At 42.3% G+C, this 13,103-nt stretch overlaps 1 protein-coding gene across 8 annotated transcripts in view; it reads right to left on the bottom strand.

The window, feature by feature from the left end:
* The window catches only part of arhgap44 (Rho GTPase activating protein 44), a 70,921-nt gene that overhangs the window by 15,743 nt on the left and 42,075 nt on the right, over positions 1 to 13,103 (bottom strand). For all 8 annotated transcript variants that reach the window (XM_031894394.1, XM_031894395.1, XM_031894397.1 and 5 more), the window contains exons 9-16: positions 12,678 to 12,759; positions 9,484 to 9,611; positions 4,572 to 4,683; positions 4,044 to 4,125; positions 3,340 to 3,420; positions 2,189 to 2,302; positions 1,141 to 1,232; positions 883 to 1,063 (exon numbers count right to left, since the gene is read on the bottom strand). In XM_031894394.1, coding sequence (XP_031750254.1) covers positions 883 to 1,063; positions 1,141 to 1,232; positions 2,189 to 2,302; positions 3,340 to 3,420; positions 4,044 to 4,125; positions 4,572 to 4,683; positions 9,484 to 9,611; positions 12,678 to 12,759 — 872 coding nt within the window. The remainder of the gene's footprint in view (positions 1 to 882; positions 1,064 to 1,140; positions 1,233 to 2,188; positions 2,303 to 3,339; positions 3,421 to 4,043; positions 4,126 to 4,571; positions 4,684 to 9,483; positions 9,612 to 12,677; positions 12,760 to 13,103) is intronic.

The following is a 13,103-nucleotide window of genomic DNA, read 5'->3' as shown; positions in this document are numbered from 1 at the left end:
CCGTGCAGCCCATATTAGAGCACAATCAGCGGAGGGGATAAAGTAAGATGCTGGCTTGGTTATATTATTCCCTAAATGTTCCATAATTGCACTCAAAAGAGCTTTGCTCAGGCTCCGTGGAGAAGCTGGACACAGTGCCTGTCCCATTAGGGAACCATGCCTATTGGCTCTCCTACTTACACCTACAAGTCCAGCTCCAAAGCCATTTAAGGCTAGATTTGGTCTGGACACTTTAAAGGAACAGTAACACCAAAAAAATGAGAGTGTTTTCAAGTAATCAAAATATAATGTACTGTTGCCCTGCTCTGGTAACACTGATGTGTTCAAAAACTCTACTATAGTAGTATAAATAGGCTGCTGTGTAGCCAGGGGGGGCAGCCATTCAAGCACAGGATACATAATAGATAACAGATAAGCTGTGTAGAACCCCTTTGTATACAACAGAGCTTATCAGTTATCTGCTATGTAACCTGTGCCTTTTCTCCTTTTCCTGCTTGAATGGTTTCCCCTATGGTAGGGGGAAATTATATAAACTATAGCAGGGTTTCTGTAGCAAACACTCCAGTGCAGGGCAACAGTACATTATATTTTAATTACTTTAAAACACTCATTTTTGGGTGTTACTGTTCCTTTAAAAGGCTGAATGGCTGATACGCCAAGGTTTTCGACAAGGGTCCCTGATCAAAAGGGAGGCTTGACCTGAAAAGGTCTGACATCAACTGCTTTAGTGGTGCCACCAGTTAGTAGCTCCTATATAACTACTGCTGATAAACTATCAAACTTAGTGTGTATCACTTTAAGAACATACAGGTCATTTTGTAACCCCTCGGTGGGAGGGGAATCCATCCCCAGGTAAGATAAAAGGAAGATAGAATGTTATACCCATCCTTCTTGTAGAACTCCAGCATCATGTTGTCAGTGGCCACGCTGAGGGGCCTCCGGGCCTGGTCGTGCTGCTTTCTGTCGGAATGGTCCATATCGGGGGACGGCATGGAGCTGTAGTTGGCATTGTGGTTGGTATGCACAGGGCTGCCATAGTTACCCGTCACGTTGAATTCTATATCTGTGCCAACAGTGAAATCAGTGTTACTCACAGTCTGCCATTATATCCATGCATCTTACATAGGTGCATATACTCACCCCCTGGGAAGAACCAATCAGCATGCAGGATTAATGGCTCAATGATTCCCACGATTTGGAGCGATACGGTGGTCATCATTTCCGTGATATTCCTGCATTTGACACATACTGTGTTACCTTATAAATATTTGTGGTTGAATATTATTATAATGACGTTATACATCATTCGTACCATGTTGGGCTCCAGTGGAGCTTGCAATCTAAAGGTGGCCATACGTGTTACGATGGTGAGGTCGCCAAACCAGCGGATCTTCTCCCAATATTCCCATCTAAGGTGGACGATATCGGGCTAATTCGATCGTATGGCCATACGGCCATACGATCGAATTAGCCCAATATCGCCCACATTAGGTGGGAATATCGGGAGAAATCAGAACGAGGACAGCACTAATGAGCCTGGGAAAATCAACACCTGATTTTTGGGTGAGGCCCGTCAGGGTTGCCCCATACACAGGCAAATAAGCTGCTGAATTGGTCTAACCAAATCAGCAGCTGAAATCTGCCCCTGTATGGCCACCTTAAAGGGGTGGTTAACTTTCAGCATGTTATACAATGTCCTATTCCTAGCAACTTTGCAATTGGTCTTCATTATTTATTTTTTATTGTTGCCATTTTCTTCTGCCTCTTTCCAGCTTTCAAATGGGGGTCACTGACCCCGGCAGCCAAAAAGCGATTGCTCTTGAGCTTATCATTTTATTATTATAGTTACTTTTTATTCCTTATCTTTTTATTCATATCCTGTCCTATTCATATTCCTGTCTCTCATTCAAATCACCGAATGGTTGCCAAGGTAAGCAGTGCCCTAGCAACCAGACAGTGGCTGAAATTTCAAACTGTAGCTCTGCTAAAGAGAACGCTAAATAAAAAAAAAAGCAAAAAATACAAAATGAAAACCAATTGCAAAGTGTCCCAGAATACTTTGTCATGTTAGGCAGTCACCCTCATATTCAGGGGAAGAAAATGACACAGGTAAATGCCTTTTTCATGGGGCGCCACTATGAAGACACGCGCAGTGTATCCGCAGGGCATGGAAACGCTAATCACTCACCCTTCTGCCTGCGGCCATAGGAGGTTGGGTCCCAGTACAATGGCCATGTTGCTGGGGGTCATCTTGTTGGCGTCCTGGTATTCTGTTAACTTGGCCAGAAACTTAATGACATATCTGCAAGTTCATTTTTTGGAAGAAAAAGAGAATGAAGAGAGGATATTTGTTGTTCCTTTGCCCAATGCACGTGGCTGTAAGCCCAGAGCATAGACAGTGTCCCCGTGACCCACAGCAGTGCATAGGGATTAGGGTTGGCTGCTTTGGGAAATGACCTGAAAATGCCCCACTCTCTGGGTATTTGGTATAAATAAATCTCATTGAGATAAGTGGTGTTGGTGTTGGCTAGGATGGTGTCAAATCCAGATGCTGGCTCTGTCATAGCATCACTACTTATATTATTATAAAATACAGTTTGGGAATTTCCCTATGGGACGAAACTGGAAATTATATCCTTATAAAAGGAGCTTAGTGATGTCATTTCTGTCACATGACTCGCTGAAACTTGTATATTATAATAAATAAAGTTGTTGTTGTTGTATAACATGAGGATATTATAAGTCACCTCGGAGTTCCTTGACCTGTAATATCCCTATATTATACAACAGGGGGTACTTTATTCACTATATATTATAAGGAACCCCTCGGGGACTTATAATATCCCTATATGTTACAATAGGGGGTACTTTATTCACTATATATTATAAGGAACCCCTCGGGGGCCTTATAATATCCCTATATGTTACAATAGGGGGCACTTTATTCACTATATATTATAAGGAACCCCTCGGGGGCTTATAATATCCCTATATGTTACAATAGGGGGTACTTTATTCACTATATATTATAAGGAACCCCTCGGGGACTTATAATATCCCTATATGTTACAATAGGGGGCACTTTATTCACTATATATTATAAGGAACTCCTCGGGGGCTTATAATATCCCTATATGTTACAATAGGGGGCACTTTATTCACTATATATTATAAGGAACTCCTCTGTGACTTATAATATCCCTATATATTACAATAGGGGGCACTATATTATTATAAATCCCCAGTAATTTAAACTTGTAAAGCAATGGCATCCAGCTAATATGAAATGTTTAGAGAGACAGGCATCCCTGTGTCCCAGATGTTATCCGACGCACTCACTTGAGATTGTTATAATTGGCCTTGGGAAGCTTCTCACATGCGTTCCATAGAGCCTGCAGCCTCTTGTCTTGTTCCTGGACGCTGAGGATTGAACACAGAGATGTGCAACGTTACAGTTCTGCACTCACACAGAGAAGGGAGATTTCATACAGCTTGGCATCTACTTCCACCAGAGGGCGCTATGCACTTGTGTGTTCCAACACTCCTTTTTTAGTGTAGCTTTTGTATTGCTTGAGGCTAAGGACCCACGGAGCGAGTTACTTGCCTGGGATAGATTGCTGCTAACGCGGACCACTAACTACTCCGAAATGCCTTTCCACCGGCAACAATGGGAGAAAACTTCCTGCGACTTCGGAAAGCCAAAGTGTTGCGTCTGCCTTTCCACCGGCAACTCCTATATTTGCCAGTGGAAAGGCATTTTGAAGTGATTAGTTGCAGCGATCTACCGCGGGCGACTAACTCGCTCCGTAGGGTTAAGACACACTGGGCTACTAGTAGCAGCTACTTTTTCATGGCTACTAAACTTCAGAAAATCCCCTACCATAGACAATACTGAGAATGGCCTTTGCTAAAACACACGTTGAGACAATTTTCAGTAAATGATCAACATTGTCTATTTCAGTAGCCACAACAAGTAGCTGCAACTAGTAGCTCTGTGTGTCTTCACCCTTACCCTTACAGTTCAGGGCTCACTAGCAACTCACTTGGATGCTTGTATCCATTCTTCATACAGCTCGAATGTCATGAGGGGCTCAGGAAGCTCTCGGAGATAAGACTTTAACGCTCCTAAAAGAAAAAGAATTCATTCAAGTCTCTTTAGCACAGAACCGAGTATGCTCAGGAGCTATCTGGTTGCTAGGGTGCAAATTACCCTGGCAACCAAGCAGTGATATGAGTGAGTCATTGGAATATGAACAGGGGAGGGGCTGAATAGAAAGAAAAGTAATGAAAAGTAACAATAACAATAAAACTGGAGCCTCACAGAGCAATAGTTTTTTTGGCTGCCGGGGTCAGTGACCCCCATTTGAAAGCTGGAAAGAGTTGGAAGAAAAACCCAAATAATTTAGAAACTATTACAAATAAATAATGAAGACCAATTGAAAAGTTGCTAAGAACTAAAAGTTAATGTGAAAGCGAATCACCCCGTTAACCTACAGACACTGCCGTGGGTGATGTTTGTTGGTATGGTAGCTCCAACACCTACGTATGAATAATGCAAGGCCAGCACTTACCTGCTATGGCATGTGGGTCAGCGGAATATTCAGCCACATCCACTACGCAGCAATCCAGGGCAGCTTTTAACTTCTTCAGCTTGGAGGCAGAAGGCGCCACTCGGAACAGGCCCTGGGGGAGTAAAGGGCACAGGAGAGTTACAGAAGGCACGGGGCTTTGTGTCTCAGAGTCAGGGTTGGACTGGGGGGTGAAAGGCCCACCGGGGCTTCCGACCCAGGGGCCCTGCAGGTGCCCCCGTCGCCCATGTCCTCTAATTCCCTCCTCCCCCTCCCCTTGACGCCCCTCGCAGGGCCCCTCACCTGATGTCCTCCCCCGAACGCACGAAATTTAACGCGTCAGGGGAGGAGTGGTCAGGCAGGGGGAGCGCAGGTAAAGGTCGGTTCCGGGATTTTTCCCGGTGTCCCGGCAGCCCAGTCCGACCCTGCTCAGAGTGCACAAAGGGGTAGGGGAGAGAGAATAAAGGGGAAGGCAAATAAAGATGGAGCGAGTGTGGGTAACAGGGCATGGGCAGACAGAAGGGCAATACATTTATTATTAAGGCTGGAAGACTCATAAAATGATTAAAAAAAAAAGTGTAATAAATCTATATCTCCCATTACAAACACATAACCTGGGCGCTGGAGCTGCAGCCCAGAAATACTCCAGAAAATGGAGATTTACGAAAGCAAAATAGTAATTTATTCAAAAACATGTAAAGGCGTATATTTGAATAAATGACTATTTTGTAAATCCAGTGCGTGCCGACATTTGTTTTGTATTTGAGTCTATGTATATGTAGAACTGAAAAGCCCCCTGGCAGGGTGGTAAGTACCACAAGAAGCTTTAGGGGGTATATTTTCTTTCTATTCATTTCTATGGGATGTTTAAAAGCGTATTTATCAATGAGTATTTACCCTTTGATAAATATGCCTTTTAAAAATGATATAGAAATGAATGGAAAGTTGTGGAATGTCACTGTAGGGAGCACGAGGGATGCACCAAATCCTGGATTTGGTTCAGGATTCGGGCCAAACCCAGCCAGTATTCGGTTTTGGCCGAATCCACGGTCCCGGCCAAACCAAATCCTAGTTAGCATAAATTATCATATGTTAATTAGCGTTAGGAAGGGGTAAGGCTGATGCCACACGTGGCGTTTTTCCACTGCGTTTTTTCTAATTCTCTAACGCCCGATATCATCATCCATAGAAATAGCTTGAAAAGACTCGAAGCAAACCACACAATGCGGAAATACGCTAGAAAACGCCTTAGGCTGATGCCACATGTGGCGTTTTACCGCTACGTTTTTTCTCAGCCTAAAAACACCGCACAAGCCACACAGCCCCTGACTATGGCGTTTTTCAGCCTAGTACTGGTGACTTAAGCAAATCCCGTTTCCCATGGTGCTAATAGTGCGAAATAGCAAAAAAAGCCGCGTATTTCCGCTAGGTCTGGCAGGCGTGGCAGGCGTTTTCTAGCGTATTTCCGCATTGTGTGGTTTTCTTCAAGTCTTTTCAAGCTATTTCTATGGATGATGATATCGGGCGTTTTTCAGCCGCCGAGAGAATTAGAAAAAACGCAGCGTAAAAACGCCACGTGTGGCATCAGCCTTAGCACGGATTTTTCAAGTGTTGGCCGAAATACGCCAGCAAGCTATTCCTATGTATACGCAAAGGCAGCTGCCAGACCTAGCGAAAATACGTGGCGTTTTTTACTATTTCGCACTATTAGCACCATGGAAACGGGATTTGCTACGTCACCAGTACTAGGCTGAAAAACGCCATAGTCAGGGGCTGTGTGGCTTGTGCGGCGTTTTTAGGCCGAGAAAAAGCGCAGCGGAAAAACGCCACGTGTGGCATCAGCCTAAATGTTAGGGCTGGGGGATTTTTGCTAATTAGGATTTGGAAGGGTTAAATTAGCATATCCTGGGGTTTGGGCAGAATCCGTCGGGGGGAGTTCGGCCAAACCCAAAAAAGTGGGTTCGGTGCATCCCTAAAACGCCCCCCATGATCACACTTGGTTAGGGTATAAAACCCACTTTCCTTATATTCTTTATAATCATACACAGTGCGCTTTAATCTACATTATTGCACCCAGTAGCCATGGAAGCCACAGTTCATAGTCCCCATATTAGCCGGGGTCAGTGACCTCCCATTTAAAAATGGCAAAGAGTTGCAAGAAGAAGGCCAATAATTCAAACACTATAACAAATAAATAATGAAGACCAAGTGAAAAGCTGCTTAGAATTGGCCATTCTATAACATTAGCTAAAGGGTGAACCACCCCTTTAAGTGAATGATATTAAAAGCCTTGCAGGAGGGAGATGGCAAAGCATTTAACCCTTTATGATGAGCGGCAGTGGGAGGAATGCTTGGGAATGCTGCTTTCAACCCCACGGGAAGAGCAAATGGTTTCCAGCTGCCTCCCTTTAAAAGGGAAAGAACAAATTCAACCAATCGGCTCTTGCCACTGACCTGGAATTATCTCGAAGAGGGGTTTTACCAGCAAAAAAGAAGTGAATTCCGATGCTGACAGATTCCGGATGGACAAAGGCACAAAAGGCAAAGTTATCCTCTGTTCCACAGACCCCATTATATAGTGAATAAATACCCCCTATTGTAACATATAGGGATATTATAAGTCCCCGAGGCGTTCCTTATAATATATAGTGAATAAAGTGCCCCCTATTGTAACATATAGGGATATTATAAGCCCCCGAGGAGTTCCTTATAATATATAGTGAATAAAGTACCCCCTATTGTAACATATAGGGATATTATAAGCCCCCGAGGGGTTCCTTATAATATATAGTGAATAAAGTACCCCCTATTGTAACATATAGGGATATTATAAGTCCCCGAGGAGTTCCTTATAATATATAGTGAATAAAGTGCCCCCTATTGTAACATATAGGGATATTATAAGCCCCCGAGGGGTTCCTTATAATATATAGTGAATAAAGTACCCCCTATTGTAACATATAGGGATATTATAAGCCCCCGAGGGGTTCCTTATAATATATAGTGAATAAAGTACCCCCTATTGTAACATATAGGGATATTATAAGTCCCCGAGGAGTTCCTTATAATATATAATGAATAAAGTGCCCCCTATTGTAACATATAGGGATATTATAAGCCCCCGAGGAGTTCCTTATAATATATAATGAATAAAGTGCCCCCTATTGTAACATATAGGGATATTATAAGCCCCCGAGGGGTTCCTTATAATATATAGTGAATAAAGTGCCCCCTATTGTAACATATAGGGATATTATTAGCCCCCGAGGAGTTCCTTATAATATATAGTGAATAAAGTACCCCCTATTGTAACATATAGGGATATTATAAGCCCCCGAGGAGTTCCTTATAATATATAGTGACTAAAGTGCCCCCTATTGTAACATATAGGGATATTATAAGCCCCCGAGGAGTTCCTTATAATATATAGTGAATAAAGTACCCCCTATTGTAACATATAGGGATATTATAAGTCACAGAGGAGTTCCTTATAATATATAGTGAATAAAGTGCCCCCTATTGTAACATATAGGGATATTATAAGCCCCCGAGGGGTTCCTTATAATATATAGTGAATAAAGTGCCCCCTATTGTAACATATAGGGATATTATAAGCCCCCGAGGGGTTCCTTATAATATATAGTGAATAAAGTACCCCCTATTGTAACATATAGGGATATTATAAGCCCCCGAGGAGTTCCTTATAATATATAGTGAATAAAGTACCCCCTATTGTAACATATAGGGATATTATAAGTCCCCGAGGGGTTCCTTATAATATATAGTGAATAAAGTACCCCCTACTGTAATATATAGGGATATTATAAGCCCCCGAGGAGTTCCTTATAATATATAGTGACTAAAGTGCCCCCTATTGTAACATATAGGGATATTATAAGCCCCCGAGGAGTTCCTTATAATATATAGTGAATAAAGTACCCCCTATTGTAACATATAGGGATATTATAAGTCACAGAAGAGTTCCTTATAATATATAGTGAATAAAGTGCCCCCTATTGTAACATATAGGGATATTATAAGCCCCCGAGGAGTTCCTTATAATATATAGTGAATAAAGTGCCCCCTATTGTAACATATAGGGATATTATAAGTCACAGAAGAGTTCCTTATAATATATAGTGAATAAAGTGCCCCCTATTGTAACATATAGGGATATTATAAGCCCCCGAGGGGTTCCTTATAATATATAGTGAATAAAGTGCCCCCTATTGTAACATATAGGGATATTATAAGCCCCCGAGGAGTTCCTTATAATATATAGTGAATAAAGTGCCCCCTATTGTAACATATAGGGATATTATTAGCCCCCGAGGAGTTCCTTATAATATATAGTGAATAAAGTGCCCCCTATTGTAACATATAGGGATATTATAAGCCCCCGAGGAGTTCCTTATAATATATAGTGAATAAAGTGCCCCCTATTGTAACATATAGGGATATTATAAGTCACTGAGAAATTCTATGACCATATAATACAGCTCATGGAACGCCGAGGTGCCTTCTTATATCCTCATATTTTACAACAGGGGGACTTCATTTATTATTACTGAGTCATGTGACAAATTACATCACTAAGCTCCGATTATAACTGATAAGGATAAGAATAGAATAGAAAGAAAATTCTAATAATTCTAATTTTAATTTTTAAAAACGATTTCCCTTTTTTCAGGAGGAGATCCAAATTACAGAAAGACCCCCTGGAAAACCCCAGGTCCCGAGCATTCTGGATAACAGGTCCCATATCTGTACCATTTTTTAAAGGTGCCAATTGCGACCGGTAGATAATATGCAAACACTGGTGACAAAATTCAGATGCGCTCCAAGCCCACGTATCCAAGCACAAACAGCCCCAGACTGCGCCAAGGGCCAATATGGCGTCCAGTAATTGCCCTACCTCTTCCTGCATTCCGCATTCCAGCAGCATGGTGACGCAGGCCTCTATTGGGAAGGCAATCTCTCTCCCACTGACTGTCAGATGTTCCTCTAAAGGCTTCCCGAACGATGGCTTCTCTATCCAAGCCTCTGGTGGGGATAAACGGAACAAAGTGAGCCTCCAAATATAATCACTGATTGCCCTCTTAGTCCGTCTTAAGGTGCCCATACATGGGCCAATTCTAGCTGTCGATATCGGTCCCTCAGACAGATTCGGCAGCTAATCGGCCCGTGTATGGGCACTACCGACGGGCCTGGCCTGAAATCGGCCACATATCGATTGGGCAGGTTAAAAAATCTAGTTGGATAGGGGACCGCATCGGCTTGTTGATGCGGTCCCCAGACCGACTTTACCTATACCCTTCGTTATAATTCAATAGTTTGGCCCCAGGGCCAAACGATCGAATTAGCCTGGATTCTCCCAATATTGCCCACCCGTAGGTGGGGATATCGGGTGAAGATCCGCTCGCTTGGCGACCTCACCAAGCGAGTGAATCTTCACGTGTATGGGGACCTGTAGGCCGGTTATCAAACTGCACAGTAGGCCCGAAGCAATGGGTAGGGGTTCCCAGCCTAAATGGGGACTAAATTAGATTTGGGGGGTTCCTGAGTAGGTATCAGTTGGGGAAATGGTTTGAACAGGCTGGCAATCTATAGACTTGCTCAGCATTCGCCATCAAGTTGTCAGTCAGTAATTAAAGCTTATTTAGATGGGATAAAACGATGGGCAGACGGCTAGAATGAAGGAGTAACGAATGGAAGGAGAAACACATATCCATATGAAACCCTACAGAGCTGAAGGGGCCAAAGACACCTTCCTATGGCAAACAGCAAGTGAACGACATTCCAGATCCCCACCAATCAAGCCAACTCCCTCCAATGGGATGTGACTTTACAAGGACCACATCTGGCTTCGCAGAGGCCCCGGACCAGCTGCTTCAGATCATGAAACCAGCAAAGCCTCCTTTTTCAAAGAAAAATGCATAATGTGCTTAAGTGGAATGTTTGGGGGGGGGGGGGGAGTGTGGCCTTGCTGGTGTTTTTATGTGAGATGAGTGTTAGCCTTGCAGCTGAACGGGGCCCTTGGCCAGTTTCATTGTCACAAGGACTTGGGGCTTCAGTGGGGCTTGTCATAGGAATTACCAGCTATTGGCTATATACAGAATTACCAGCTATTGGCTATATACAGAATTACTAGCTATTGGCTATATACAGAATTACCAGCTATTGGCTATATACAGAATTACTAGCTATTGGCTATATACAGAATTACCAGCTATTGGCTATATACAGAATTACCAGCTATTGGCTATATACACAATTACCAGCTATTGGCTATATACAGAATTACCAGCTATTGGCTATATACACATTTACCAGCTATTGCTATATACACAATTACCAGCTATTAGCTATACAGAATTACCAGCTATTGGCTATATACACAATTACCAGCTATTGGCTATATACACAATTACTAGCTATTGGCTATATACACAATTACTAGCTATTGGCTATATACACAATTACTAGCTATTGGCTATATACAGAATTACCAGCTATTGGCTATATACAGAATTACCAGCTATTGGCTATATACAGAATTACCAGCTATTGGCTATATACAGAATTACCAGCTATTGGCTATTTACAGAATTACCAGCTATTGGCTATATACAGAATTACCAGCTATTGGCTATATACAGAATTACCAGCTATTGCCTATATACAGAATTACCAGCTATTGGCTATATACAGAATTACCAGCTATTGGCTATTTACAGAATTACCAGCTATTGGCTATAGACAGAATTACCAGCTATTGCCTATATACAGAATTACCAGCTATTGGCTATATACAGAATTACCAGCTATTGGTTATATACAGAATTACCAGCTATTGGCTATATACAGAATTACCAGCTATTGGCTATATACAGAATTACCAGCTATTGGTTATATACAGAATTACCAGCTATTGGCTATATACAGAATTACCAGCTATTGGCTATAGACAGAATTACCAGCTATTGCCTATATACAGAATTACCAGCTATTGGCTATATACAGAATTACCAGCTATTGGTTATATACAGAATTACCAGCTATTGGCTATATACAATTTTATTGTACCAAAGGGCAGAGAGCAAGTACAGGATAGGGGACCAGTAGGGGGCACCTACTCCATATAAATACAGTAGTGCTACACCTCAGGCTGGCAGCACTGTATTCATGGGGTGTCTCTGTGTTCTGGCTGGATTGGAGAGGTGAGACCTGTGCAAATCTTCTACCTTAAGGGCACAGAGTTAAGCTAAATTATACGGGTGCCCGAGAGATTTCTGTAATTTATACATTTTATTGCATTTTTTGCCCCTGGTGTTTTCTTGCCTAAATATCTCAGGGAGCTCAGGGAAATGACAGGATGCATGCTACCCAATAGGTAATATCAGCATTTTATTTATTAATTCTATTCTAGTCTTTGAATATATATATATAATAGAAAGAGTGCCGCACACACAGGGACTTGATACAAAAGAAAAAGTGTTTTTATTGAAAAAATTCCAAATTCTAAAAACACTTTTTCTTTTGTGCCAAGTCCCTGTGTGTGCGGCACTCTTTCTATTATATTTTTGTTTTTGACCTGCACCAAGGGCATTTGGACTTGTATAGGGTGTGCTCCTCCCTGTGTACTATATATATATATATATGGGCCTTGGCTTGGGTTTGTTATTTTGCCAAATATTTGGTGCAGAATTGGGTATTTGGCCAAACAATAATATTGTGGATTCAGAGCATCCTTCATGGTATCAAATGGACACACGATAACAGGCAACAACATATGATGGTGCAGGCCCAGTCCTAAAAGGCTTTTAGCCTAAAACACAGTGTTAGGGTAAAGACACACAGAGCTACTAGTAGCAGCTACTTGTCATGGCTACTAAAACAGACAATGCTGATCATTTACTGATAATTGTCTCTACATGTGTTTTAGCAGAGGCAATTCTCAGTATTGTCTATGGCAGGGGATTTTTTGGCATTTAGTAGCTGTGAAAAAGTAGCTGCTACTAGTAGCCCAGTGTGTCTTCACCCTTATAGCAATAGCAATGGCAGATGTGGTGCAATGGGAAATAGTAAAGGTTTGGCCGTTACACTCACCCTGTTGGGCTTTGATCTGTGGCAGCACAGCAGTCAGCAGCGCGAGCGACTTTCGGTGGTACTCTGCTTGCACCTCTATTAGCTGCAGAAAGACAGGGCTGTTACTGGGCAGTAAGGATTGCACCCTCATGATCAAACCAAATAAATAAGGATTTCCAGCCCCCCCGGCTGATTGGAAGTTCAGCATTGTGCGCATAAATAGGGAAAGATTATCTCTGGCGTCTAATCCTCTGAAGGTGGTCCGGCTAGGGACCGGGAATAAATTACCTACTGAATCATTGATGAGCTTCAATTTGAGATGGATATTGATTCCTGCTGCCTGCGCTTGTGTTTTTAATGTTACGGATGAAATCATTGTAGAATAAAATGACATGTATCTATCCTGTGATTCTACTGTGAATGCGCATTTAATAATTACACTGTCTG

The sequence above is a fragment of the Xenopus tropicalis genome, chromosome 10 (genome assembly GCF_000004195.4).
Source record: "Xenopus tropicalis strain Nigerian chromosome 10, UCB_Xtro_10.0, whole genome shotgun sequence".
Taxonomy (NCBI): domain Eukaryota; kingdom Metazoa; phylum Chordata; class Amphibia; order Anura; family Pipidae; genus Xenopus; species Xenopus tropicalis.
The sequence above is the reverse complement of the archived record's forward strand: the minus strand, read 5'-3'. Positions and strand labels throughout refer to the sequence as shown.